Source organism: Echeneis naucrates, chromosome 22 (genome assembly GCF_900963305.1).
Source record: "Echeneis naucrates chromosome 22, fEcheNa1.1, whole genome shotgun sequence".
NCBI lineage: Eukaryota > Metazoa > Chordata > Actinopteri > Carangiformes > Echeneidae > Echeneis > Echeneis naucrates.
The window spans coordinates 743,580-757,880 of NC_042532.1; the positions used below are offsets into that span (position 1 = coordinate 743,580).

At 38.0% G+C, this 14,301-nt stretch overlaps 1 protein-coding gene across 3 annotated transcripts in view; it reads right to left on the reverse strand.

Annotated features, from left to right (window-relative positions):
* Positions 1-210: 210 nt before the first annotated feature.
* The window catches only part of adck1 (aarF domain containing kinase 1), a 63,200-nt gene continuing 49,109 nt past the window's right edge, over positions 211-14,301 (reverse strand). The window contains exons 9-10 of one of the 3 annotated variants that reach the window (XM_029493309.1): positions 4,088-4,281; positions 211-3,600 (exon numbers count right to left, since the gene is read on the reverse strand). In XM_029493309.1, the coding sequence (XP_029349169.1) occupies positions 3,441-3,600; positions 4,088-4,281 (354 nt within the window). In that variant the 3' untranslated portion in view covers positions 211-3,440. The remainder of the gene's footprint in view (positions 3,601-4,087; positions 4,282-14,301) is intronic. The other 2 variants (XM_029493308.1, XM_029493310.1) reach the window with 2 other exon arrangements.

The following is a 14,301-nucleotide window of genomic DNA, read 5'->3' on the forward strand; positions in this document are numbered from 1 at the left end:
CTGAAATAGAATGTAATTATAACTCAAACCAAACTTATGAGCCAGGTATTGAAGCTTCAGCATGCATGTCTTTGAACGGTGGTAAAAATTTAGACATCGCTAACCACTATGTCGCTGTGCTGCCCAGACTAAATGTGATGTCTGATAGCTCAAAAGTACAGCTGAAGAAGAGGTTTAAGCAACGTTTTGAATTGTATAAGCTGGAAATTGAATGATTGTGTCGGTTCCCTTGCATTAAGAATGCCAATAAAAAAAGACAGAAATCGGAGTGTTTATTTATTACACAAAAACACCATATAGGTTATGGCGTACTTATACTTAATTTTGCATTTTTACTTCTTTTGATATTTCAACTCCCAGCACTCTCAAATGTAATAAATCTCAAATACAACATGTTGGCCCATGCACTGTCTACATTTATATTGCTCACAGTGCCTCATGCACAAAACACTTATAGGAAAGAATTAATTACCAAACAAGCACACAAAGACCCAATAATGCATACTGATTTGACCATTTGCCATGCTGTTTTTATGTGTTTTCATCCCCTTCTGAAAGATACATAATTGTAACCAAGCAACAGACTGCCTACTATAAACTATATAATAACTGAAAATCAGGCTCCCGGTCTGCAAAATTGTCTTAGAGCTGGCCACACTGTGAATGAAAAGAGGCTAATGTTCAAACTCAAATGTAAACCATGGGACATACATTTGGTGTGACATTATGATGAAATTATGCAACAATGAAAAAAAGAATATCAAGGAAATAAGACCTCACAAGGTAAATATGAACTGTGTTCACAACAGTTAGAATCAGTGAGAAAAATGCCGCTCTCTTAATAACAACAAAAACACAGAAACACACACACACACACATATAAAATAAGGCGTTGGGTGGCAACAACTTGACAAAATGTGTCTGAGTGACAAGAAGAGGAGAATATGAGCAGAAATGCAAAAGTTGAGGAAACAACTGTTCATTTGTGATAACAGTTATAATAGTAAAGTAAATACGACCAACGGCAAATGATATTAACTCAAACTGTTGTGCTTTTGGATGTGTGAGTGTACAGTATTTGGCCAAAAAACAGCAGCAATGAGATAGTAAACATGATCCATTATTATACAACAACAATAAAAAAAGAACAAGAACAAAAACAATTGAAGCACCACTGACTTCATTCTGAGGTGTTTTTTTCTTTTTTTTGAAAAGCAGGAATGACTCAGGAAAATAAGCATACTCTCTTTGTGGTAGTACAGGTCACTTCTAGAGTGAATACAATCCCAAAACGTTTGCATTTCTGAAAAAGCATTAGTTTTTGTTTTTTTATATTGGTACATGCTGTGCTGTCAGTTGCTGAAATACTCAGTGGCTGCCCCAGAGATTTTCTGTTGCAGGTGCTATGGGGATGGTCAACACTCAAGAGAAGGTGGTTTGAATTTTGGGGCATTTATTTATGCAACTATAACCATATATATACATATACAGACATTTCTTGGGTTTGCTAGGTAGGCGCTATTGCTATTTTAGGGAGAGCTACAACACTACCTAGCGCCTCCCTGGCACTGCCACTGAAAATACTTGTTTGGTTGTATTTGTTTGACTCAATGACAGTATCTTGTAGACTAATGACTTCACAATTTTGTTTGCTACAACAACCTTGATTCCTGAATAACTGCCTTTTATGTGGTAATATGTATAGTGGTAAATATAGCCAGGTGTTTGAGATCTCCAACATGTTTGATCATTTAAATGTTTCTTTAGGTTTTGGGTCCAGAATGTAATGATCCAAAAATTTATGAGATAATAGTGACATTAATTTATAAATAATGGCCTCCTATGTAACTCAAAGAAAATATGAACTTATTTTGCCATATTTCACTTTACACATATTTACATATTGTATTGAAATGTGGAACACGTTTTGGGACACGCTCTAATTTGGTGGTGGAGAGTGCTGTCTAATATATCAGACCAAAATTTCCCAACGGTGCCTTGGCTTATGCCATGATTCCAATTTTCCATTACATTGTCAGAATTTTCTTCTTCTAGTTTGTCCCCATTCATTTGTCTCTGAGGATCTGTGTGTCTGTTCAGTGGGAGATCCCCATTCATTCCTGACTCCCTAAGTTGCAGTCAGCTAAAACATCTCCCATCAGTTTATCAGCAACACTATTTCCATTTTGTTCGTTCCCCAATTGTCAGATCATTACTTCAGCCCATTTAGTATAAGGCACTCAAGCCACCTAGTCCTGTATAAGTTAAGGTTGTGAACTCTATGCTTGTACTAACGTTTGTCTCCTGGTTCCCCAGCATGATCCCTTACAATTCAGCCACCCTGCTAGTCTGTTTGTCAGCCACACTTAGTGCTCCATGCAGCCATCCAACAACTAGACCATCTCTCACACTTTCTAGCTTCTTTCTGAACCCCAGCCTCCCTTACTTGCCTGCAGCCTTCCAGCCCTCCAGCTGGAACTCTCACTGCCCTGACCCATTATTATCAAGTTTCTGCATACGATTCTTCATTTAATAATTATCAGCCCCAGTCCCCAAATCATCAGCTAAACAAAACAAGCTGTGATCAACTAGGTTGAGATTTGATAGCTGTGAAGACCACAGGCTTAATCATTTTCTTGGTGATTACTACATACAGTTTTATGCACTCACACACCAGCATAACAAAGGCCTTCACTGCTATGGTGAACCATTGAGGCCTGTATGTACCCTTGGTGTGTAACACATAAGACTCACCCACTTGTTGAGAATGTGACTAATCTGACCAAATCACTTTTTATTTCCTTCTTCCCTCTTTTCCAGTGACTTTCATCTTTCCTAATGCCATCCTGCTCAATATATTTAAACACATGAGCATGACTGCAAGTTGATTGCTTCCTAGTACCATGCAGTACACTTGTGTGGAAACACCTTGGTTGTGTTTCATTTGTCATTCAATCTTTTTCTTCAAATTGTAACCTGTCTGGATGTCTATTTTCTTTTTTTGAAAGTGGGATGAAATATCATAGGAGGGTGAAAGAACTGTGCTGTATAGTAAAATACATCTGTCATTACCCCTAAAGCTTACTAATAAACATGTTGTGCGTCTCCAGCTCCAGAACAGTCTTTTGAGTGATGTATATAATTAGCTGAGATTGAGCTGATTCTGAATATGTGAAGCATTTTTAAAAATGGCAAGTTTATAAGTAAAATCACAATGGTATGCAATGAACAGGAAAGCTTTAATGCGGGGGTCTAAAAGGGCTGGCATCAGGCATTCAGTTGCTATGATTAAGGTTAGAGTAGCAGGTTGGAAATCAGTTAGGTCAATGAGTATCCTCATAAAGTGTGTGTGTGTGTTAATATTCCTTGGATTAGAGGCCTTTCCAGAGTCCACAGTTGAAGCCTGCTGTTAATGTTCCAATGTCATGTCCCAATGAGTCTCATTGTACAAATGCCAGCAGTGCACTGAACCAATGTACCAACATGGAGGCCTTCACCCACAGATACAATTCATATAAAGTGAGTTGCCATAGACAGAGAGATTCTGCCAGATTTATCTGTAGACGTCTCCTCCTAGACTGAACTTTACTCCTCTTGTGCCTGTAAACAGAAGGGAAGAAGGAGAAACAGTTGAATAAAATAACAACAAACAAGACATTGTTTTGCACTATCACTAAGAATCTTCACAATATCCTTGAGTTCTCTAGGAATTAGCTCATCATCACCATCAAAGCACAACTCCAGTGTGACATTAATGCTATGACTGCCAACAGTCAAAATTGTTTCTTTTATAAATGACTGACTTGGGAAGTAGTTCTTTTTTTAACCAAAATACTGACCTTTTCCTAGACCTTATCAAATAGGTTTGGTGCCGAAGCCTGACTGAACCTCACAATTTCACTATTATTATTATTATTATCCAGAATGTACTAAAACTATCAGTACTGTATGTACTAAACTCTGATTGATGTACAACATAAGAATATCATTCACAGAATTGATTACGATTAGATAGCATTTTATAATGGACAATCTTCCTTTTGTCAGCTGGAACAGGACAGCCTAAAGTTGGTCACAACCTTCTAACCTGGCCATGGCTTGTATGCAGCAGCGGGACATGTTGATGAAAGACGAGGATGAAGCTCTGGTCTGTAAAGTAGTCTCAATGCCCCTCAGCAGGTCGTTGGTCTTCAGTAGCAGCAGCATCTGACGGGGCACTCGATTCAACAGTTCGCTGATCTGGGGAAGGTAAAGAGCTGCATTGGTCCGTATCTCAACGTCCTGGCAAGACAAGGGACAGATTGCAAGGCAAGACGTTTGTTTAGTCATTAAATGATGCATTCCATAAAAGCCATGTGCAAGCGTACTTCCCTATGCTTTCATAGATAATGACTGACTAATTGTTTTCTTTGAGGACATTGGTGCAGTACAGTCTTACGTTGTGTTCATAATGATAGAACTTTTCTTCCTTCACCCTGAAAAGTTTGACTCTGATTGGCTTTGAATCAACCATTGGAGCCAATAGGAGTGACTGATGCAGAAACATGACTAGACATCACTAACTTTATTGGCAGATCCAAACTGACATATAAACACAGAGAAGTAAAGCAGCAATGGTCCAATAAAAGGGTCAGACTGATGAAAATCTTGCCAGACTTTGCTCACAAATGTATAGACTAAAGTAAACAAGGGCTTTTTATAAAGACCTGACTTTATAGTTTAAGAAAACCACCATTTCTCCAGCTCAAACCAGTATAACTGCTGTTAAATCTCCTGGAATGTCTTTCTGCGTTGTGTTGTGTTGTGTGAATTATGGACCAACACTGTCTTCAGCTTCAGACCGGACATTATTGCCTGTGTGCAGCATGAAAACGCACTGGTCACATCACGTAGGCATAGTAATGTGGCACAGCTTGTGGAAACAATCCTCTCTGACTGGCAGTAAATATTAATGAATGATAATAAAGGCAATATGTAAGGTAATGTAACCAAAACATGCACCTGTGTGCAGCATGAAAACGCACTGGTCAGTCACGTAGGCACAGTAATGCGGCACAGCTCTATAGAAAAGTTAGTAAATTTTAGCTTAGCTGAGGAACTTTAACACTGACAAAATGTAACCAATGTGGCACATTAAAGTGAGCCCAATGTAGTCGGCACTTTCATACATCTAGTCAGATGTAGTATTATGATAGCAGTGTCACTGAATTATGTTATTTTGACAGATTTAATGTAACGCTGTGCGTCGTGTAACCTACCGTGGGAACAATCCTCTCTTACTGGCACTGTGCTGACATCACAGAGTCAGTATTTATGTGCTGAGGAGAGACCTGCCAACTGGTGAGGTTTCACAATACCTGAACAAACTAAAATGTGATTGGTTGTGGTTGTGGCAAGTGGAATCAAACATAAAACTCCGTTACACCAGCATGGAGTAAGAACACTCTACAGACAATGTGATTTTTGGAAACCTTATTCCCAATGGCTTCTGGACACAAGGAAACTCACAGACCGACAGCAGACCCATCACATACTTAACCCTTCACATAGCACATGGCACAGATCACCTCCTCAATACATACCCTTTACAATAGCCCTTTACAGTAAAATTCTTTTTCCATCTCAGAGAAAATTCTTAAATGTACCTGGACTATCAAAACAGCTCATCAGCACAAACCATTCAGATTTACATTGATTCTCTGAAATTCCAGAGAAGAAATCTAAGACCACTTACTGCATCCACTACGAACAGAGAAAAGGTCATCCAACAGTCAACAAGATCAAGAGAGACATTCTAATTTTAAACTAAATTGAAATAATGCCATTTTCTAACCCCAACCAGTATACAACCATCCGCTATCACATGACTCAAGTTCTCATTCTTTTGTTGCAGGATGACGGTGGAACTGTCTTTTTGACATATAACTACTCAATCAGTTAATTGAGGGATAATTAGCTGATTGATTACTATTATGGACCGCTGGATAAGACTGTAAGTAGAAGTGAGTAGAATTTTCCTGACATGTCTGCTTGCAACAAGTAAAGCGACTGATCAATGGTTCCAAAACCCAAGTCCATCCAGAAAACAAAGTTCCTCTTGTCAGTCGCCGTTCCACATCCCAGATCACACACTCTTCCAATCCTGTCTTAGACCTCTACTCTGAACTAATAAGTGCCTGTAAGCGCCAGTTTATGTTTCTATATAGACTGGAGATCTGTCCAAGGTGCACCCACATGTGGTGGTCTTGGTTTAATATTTAGAAGATAACATATTGACTTTAATTTTTCATAGTGTGTGTGGACATGATCTGAGCATGTGGGCCCTGAGTATGGATTTTCTTTCTCTCTCTTTACGTATAGATGGCTAAACATACATCAAAACTATAAATGTATTTTCAAAACTGCACAAAAAAGGAAGGGTTGCCACTATTTTTTCATATTGTATATTCCCCAGCCTGGGTACACGTGTGAGTTGCTTAGAGAGACAACAGCACTGTCAGTCCAGATAGAGAGTTTACAGACATAGTGAGAGACAGAAAGTTGGTTGACAGATAAACTCTAACAACACTGATAGGGCAAACACTACCGGACTGAATTAGTATATCACAACTATTATAAATATTAGCACTACTTTCAAAAATCACTTAAATTCATCGTTCTTTCTCTATTGAATTGGGTGTGTTTCATTTGTTTAAATTAATAAAAAAATAATTACACAAAAAGCAAGAAAACAGAAATGCCACAAAACCTGCTTTAGATGCACCCCCCCCCAAAAAAAAAAAAAAAAAAAACTAACAGGGAGTGCGCTACAATTACAGAAACAATAAAAAAAATTAAAATGAGCAAAGAACCAAAACAAATGCAACAACACTAAGGAAACACGTATCTTAGCACAGTAAAAATACTCTAGGCCTTGAAGGAGGACTAACTGAATCAGTTTGAGCCTAAATGCAAAGGCAGAGACAAGAGTAGCACTGAGATTTATAAATGGCCAATGGTGGAGCATTATGTTAATCCCCACAGTGGTGGAAGGAATACAACTGTGTTCTTCTAGATAGGTGATACAGAAGGAAAACACTGGGCTGAAGAGGCAAAATGATCTCTAAAATTAATGTTTTTGAATCTCAAGATGTTGAAGAGACAGAGCTGTACACCCAGTAAAGACACTGATTTTCAGAAATCCAACTGGAAGTTTCAAATTGGCAGGTCAAAAACCAATGGACAAGTCACAGAAGATTTCCATTTAGATATTGCCTTTGTTACACAATTGGCCATTATTCTGGATTATTCTTAATGGAAACAGGTAATATTATTAAAGGTTACCACACTTTGTAATTCAATTACATAATCCCGTTACATGTAAATCCCCAGGCCCCCAAAAAATTAAAATAAATAAATGAAAATATAAATAAATAACTAAATAACTCCAAGCACACCTTCCATTCCAAATAACCAAGGGCTTGGTGTTCTGATGCGCTCTACCAAGTTCTGCTTGGGGAATAACAATTAGTAGCAATTATAGGAGGTTGGTTACCAGGCCCCACAGCTGTCAGCAGGACACAGAGAAGGCGACAGTGCTCTCATTTGCATGTGAAAGCTTCAATAAGGACACATTGTATTGCGAGTGGTGCGATAATAGGCCACGCAAAAAGCAAAGGGAAACGCAGATGGGGGGAGGTGGAATCCATTCTGGGGATTTTTCTTTTCTCCTAGGGGAGCCAGCAGAATGGTTTCATTCAGCAGCCAGCAGATATTACAAAACTGTGGGGATAGACAGAGGGACAGATGAAGAATGTCTGTATCTAATGTAAGATCTGTTATTACCGTATGCAATATATATTCTGCAGAGTGGGAAAATGCAACCCTATGCAGTGTAGTAGATGAATTGCACTCACCAAACGCACACAATTTTTGGTCATACGATAGTAATTCAGCATTGGATTAAACAGAGTTAAAGTAAATAAAAGCTGTCTACTCAACTGTAAGAATTTATACTTGTGCGGTGGTGTATTGGTATCACTCTACAGTTACATCACCAGAATGTAGGTGGTGGTGGGTTCATGCAAGTGTGTGTTTCCTTCAGATAATGGGGAAACGGAGCAGATCATGTAAGAATTAGAGTTAATAATGTTTCACAACAGACAATTACTCAAAAGGCATCAGAGGAAATGTTGTGAATGACCATTAAATTTTTTGAAGCTGAGTTTTTACTGCTTGTCTGGTCACTATGGCAGGATGGAACATGCTATCAAACCAACCAATCCCAGTTGTTACAGTCTATTTGGCCACAACATTTACCTATGTTTCCAGAGGTATGTAGATCAGGTTACAGCACGTGCCTGCATCTTACCTGACATTTCTAGGTGGTAGTAATCAGGAATGTCTGGTTATCTGCCTGGCAACAAAATGCAATAATCAAAGTTTTTTTAAATTATGCCAAAACTTTTTAACCACTATACTAAATGCATTTAAAAAGTGTTACTTTGGCTCTGATGCAGTTACTTGTCCCTGTCTGTAGCCTCCCCTATGGTGTATGTCCTGTCAACAGCACCATCTGACTTGTTACAAAGTGTAAGTTATAGTCCACTGATGTTGAGGACTACTGTGTAAACGGATGAGCACATAGAGCAGTTAAACATCTATGTTGAAGGAAAGGGAGCAGAAATTGCTGATGTATTGACATTGCAATCCTGCACACTAATGAATAAGTTTGTTTTGATCCTTGAAATAAGTGAAGTTACAATAATAAACAAAAATGTTATAATTAATAATAACATATTTATATATCATTCAAGCAGTGATAATTCACAGTTTAGGTTATAATGTATGTGAACACCTTAACAAAAGACTACAACAGAAGCTAACTGAAATCAGGAATTGGCAGACAGAGTCCAATCAATTAACTAGTTTAATGGTGTTAGCTCTCAGTAAGATCTAGGCATTACAAATACTATAATACTTTGCTTAAAATGTTATAAAGCCATCCTAAAGGATTCAGGTCTTCATCATTCACTCCCTAGAAGAGGACACCATGTTAAATAATTTTGAATTGCTTACCACCCAATGGGGAAACCAACTCTGTGATCTGGCATTTGGTTGATCAGTTTTGAGTACAATCACTTAACTGTATCACATAGTCAGTCACATAGTCACATAGTCCCAAAATAAAAATATATATAAATAAATCTTATATTTGGACTATAGACCAAGACAAAATGATTAGGCCTAACTATATATTTGAATATAATTACTCTGCTCTCAATTTTTAATAAGTTGCATTCATTAAAAAAAAAAATATATATATATATATTCCCACATGGGTACCCTGGTGGCTCGGTCCTGACCTACCTGCTATCTGGGGACTGGGACGTGCTGTTCTGGCCCCCCACATCAGCTACTGTCAACTACACACAACAGTGAACAACTGATACCTAATCAAACACTCATACATTCATTTTAAGTTATATTAGGCAAAAAGGTACATTTGCTCTGGAAATCCTGCGACCAATGCTCTCATTGTTTCTGTTGATATTGTTGTTGCTGTTGTTGTTTCTTCTGTGTGAGACAGAAGGACTATGTCAGACTGCTCATTTGCAGAGTAAAACTGCTGCTGAACAGAACAGGTAAAAAAAGACTAATTACTCTGTTTTCAATGTTTAAATAAGTTGCATTCATTAAAAAAAATATTCCTGCATGAGACAGAAAGGCAGCAAAAAGCCACAGCTCTAAAAGCACTCAACATTTGCTGCATCTGATTGTATTACCACTAATGGAACGCATCATCAGTTGTTAGAAACAGGATTTAAAAATGCACAAGAGATGGTTAGCAACAGCAATGGGCAAAAGAGAAGAGCTGTCAGAAGATAAAGACAAAGCAGAGCAGATGAGTGGTTGTGGCAAAAATAATGTCTTGGAAATTTCTTCATAACTGCAGAGTGCTACACATTCAAAAACCATATTCAAATAGAGGGCATTAGAGCCTAATAATGGCATGCGAGTATGCGTGTGCAAAACAGGTGACATAAATGACAGACAGACTTATATTGATGGGAATGAAGCCTAAAGTGAGGCACAGGAGGCAGAAAACAGCTTACTTTCTCACAACACAATAATGGTGTTTGATGCATAAAAATACACATTACATGGGGAACTAAATAATGTATAACCTCTACTTTCTTTCATAAACATGATGGATAGTTTTTCCCTCAATAGTCATTTTCAAATGTGCTTTGTGCAAGTATAGGACATTTTATCATGCTGGGGACATCTCTAGATCACCAAGGCAACATAGCTCAGTAAATGCACATAAAATGATAGCTGTTTGTCCAAAATGATCTTTTGAAAATTTCTGACAAAACCAAATGATCTGGCTGAATGTCAGTTTCATTCATTAAAGCTATTCAAACATGCCTTATGCGTTTGATGACATCTGATAAGTGATACCAGTATGTCAGACTGAGTCATCAGGGAACTGTTGTGGCTCTGCTCCTGTTTATCTTGTATAACTTGGACTTATGATAATACTCTTGTCATCGCAGTATAATATAAATCTTGTCACAGCCAAAAATACTTAGATGACACAGCTATTATGGGATGTAACTTGAACAGGTAAGCGGAAGAGAGATGTTAGGCTTTTGAATCAAGCAACAAGTACTGCCTTCTTCTGGTCAACTTAAAGACTAAGGAGATGATGAATGAGTTCTCAGCCAAGATTCAAGAGAAGTACTTCAAGATGTGAACAGTAAACAGGACTAGAATCTACAGGTAGGGGCAGATGTGGCTTTTGACATGTGAAGTGAAATATTGTATGTTTCATCAGATTGTAGCCCACCCACACAAAAAAGAAAATTAGTGGAAATAACTAACCTGTTTTATGCTACAGTCTGCTAGGAGAGCAGCATGACAAACATGAGCACAAGAAGACAAGGACAAGCTGGTCAAAAAGCCTGGTTCTGTGCTTGACAAAAGTTTGGATAGGCTCAGGACTGTTATTGAGGAGCTGCATTCTGAGATGCTGCTCACCCTGGACAATAGAATCCAGAATGGAGAATCAATCAATCCACCCACTGTACCACAGGACTAAGAGGTTCAGGAGATCCTTTGTCTCCAATGCCATAAGATTGTGTAACCCCTCAGCCAAAGGAAGTGTATCATGATTTCTGGACTTCATTATTATTGTTTATCATTAACCATTATCTTCACTGCTGCTGGACATCTGACTTTCCCCTCAGGCTATGGTCGCCAACCATTTTGAGCCCAAGATCCCTGGACAGGTTTAAGGTTAGGCTAAGCTACCCATTCAAATTGTCAAGAGAAAAAAGCCAAAGTACTTCCACCTCAAGGCCTTTTATTTAGGCAAACCAAGGTATCTTATTCAGGTCTTTTGTTTTAAGAACTGTAAATCACACCATCCACATTTAATTTAATTAAATTTATACCAACACAAACAACAATGGCATGTAGGTTATTTTCCATTTACATTCCTGAATTATGTTCATAGTGGGGAAATAAACACATTTTTAATGTTTTGTTGCATGAATCCATCCAAAGTGCCTAAGATCACAGAATTGATAAGACATATTGATAAAACATAATTTTGCTTGGACACAAGCAGCCCAGAGAAGCTTGATCAAGAAAGGTGCTTTTTGGAAGGGGGACAGGGTTATTTGATAAAGCTCATGGAATAACGAATCCAAGTTTGAGATTTCTGGGTTCAATCATCAACATTGTGCGAGAAGTAGAGTTGTGAGTGTTTCTGGCTTTCTATCCTGGTTTGGGGCTGAATTATTGGGATCATGGATATTGAAAAGTACATCCAGCTTTTAATTCATCAGGCCTTTCCTTCTGGAAAGCATCTGATTCTTTCCCTTTACCCCCCTGTGTGTGTGTCTCTCTCCCACTTTCTCTCTCCATCTCACTCTCTCTCAACCCAACCGGTCAAGGCAGACCCCAACTAGTGGTCCCGGAAGATTTTTGCACAGTACTGTATTTATTTATTTATTTTCCTCTTTTGGGTTTTCACTATTTGGAGTCACCACAGCAAGTCAGCTGGGTGACTTTCATGTTTGATTTGGCTACATTTTTCACACCAAATGTCCTCCTGGGCACTGGTTTGCCTTGTGGCTGGCGTCTGAACCCTACATCCCTGTCGCACATTATTGTATAAATTTAAACAACCCCTCCCCAAAAAAAAAACATGTTCTGGATTCTACCCTATTCTCCCTTGCACTGCCCATCATGTTTGAGGAGGTGACACACTCCAGCAGACTGTTGCATTGTACTTTTGCCAGCTTCTAAATGTTGCATAAGAGAGGTATAAATAAACTCTCTTGAGAAACAGATGGCATTGTGGAACCCTGTGGGTAAAAGCACAAATACGTACACAAACAAGTTTTCTGCCTGATGGATTTTACCAACAATTTAATCTTAAAGAAAAATGTAAAATGTCTAATTGTCTAATTCTACTTATGGTTTGGGAATAAAAAATAACTTTAAATTACAGGCTGGTACTTGTGCACTCAGAAATAATTGTGTAATAATAGAACACATTTCCCATGAAAGAGTCAACTAGTCAGTAAAATCCACATGAGTTACAGTAGTGTGATTAGCAGGAATTCCTTTGAAATATTACGTCTTAAATTGTAAAATTAAGAATATTACCAGAATATTACCAGAATATTACCAGAAAGTTAATTGTTATGGGACACAATATAGCCCATAATCAAGATAAGGCAAGAGCACCATGTTTGTATGGAACAACAAGTCTCATAATTAAACTGATGGCATTTTAATATTTCTGTTCTCACCCAAAAGAAGATGCCAGTTTCCCATTGTCAGTTGTGTTGGTCCCTCTCCTCAGCTTCTGAGTGGCTCTATTGCTGTGCTTTCTCTTTAGGTCTGGAGGCATCAAGGAGCTTATTCAAAGCAGAATGGGACGCACCTGAACTGAAGTGTGTTATGTAGTGTGTGTCGGCATAGTACAGAGTCACTCATTAAATCCCTACAAAAATGATTTTACATGTACAGTGCTGTGAAAAAATTATTTCCCCCCTTCCTGATTTCTTACTTTTTTGTATGTGTGTTATACTCATCTTTAGATAAAAAAAAAATATATATATATATATATATTAAACAAAGATAACCCAAGTAAACATAAAATGCAGTGTTTCTGTGATGATTTTATTTGTAAAAAATACTATCCAAGCCTACATGATCCTGTGTGAAAAAGTAATTGCCCCCTTTGTTAAATGATGAGGTAACTGTGATTAATCATATTATTGTGGAAAGCTGAGTTCAATTTCATAGCCATACCCTGGCCTGATTGCTGCCAGACCTTTCAAATCAAGAGATCACTTAAATAGAACCTGTCTGACAAGATGAAGTAGGCTATATTGAATACAAGACATCATGCCGCGATCCAAAGAAATTCAGGAGCAGCTAAGAAGAAAAGCAATTGACATGTCTCAGTCTGGAAAAAGTTACAAAGCCATTTCTAAATCTTTGGAACTCCACCGAACCACAGTGAGAGCCATTATCCACAAATAAAAAGCATGGTACAGTGGTGAACCTTCCCAGGACAATGATCCAAAGCACACCAGCAAGTCACCTTCTGAATGGCTTAAAAAAATAAAAAAAAATAGGGTTTTGGTTTCGGCCTAGTCAAAATCCAGACTTGAACCCAATTGAGGGTTCATGCTGTGGCATGACCTTAAAAAGTTGGCTCATGCTTGGAAACCCTCCAATGAGGCAATTCCGCAAAGAAGAGTGGACCAAAATTCCTCCACAGCGATGTGAAAGACTCATTACCAGTTATTGCAAACGCTTGACTGCAGTTGTTGCTGATAAGGGTGGTTCAACCAGTTATTAAGGTTTAGGGGGCAATTACTTTTTCACATGGGCCATGTAGGTTTAGATGGCTTTTTTTTCCCTTAATAAATAAAATCGCTTAAAACTGCATTTTGTGTTTACTTATGAGTTATCTTATAAACTTATATTAAAGTTTACTTGATCTGAAATGCCTAAGAGTGGCAAAGGTGCAAAAAAGTAATAAATCGGTACGGGGACAAATATTTATTCACAGCACTGTACATCCCATGTGTTTTTTGTATTCTTTTTACTTTTTGTTGAGAATGAATTTGATTTGTACTGATATGCCACATTTTTTGTTGCTGCTTATTTTTACTGTCTCATGAATAAACTTAATGCATTTGTAACTTCAAGAGTACTACCTCATAATAACCCAAAAAGACTGGTAACCAAACCTGATCACCAAAAGTGAATGGAAGATGTAGCAACTTCTGG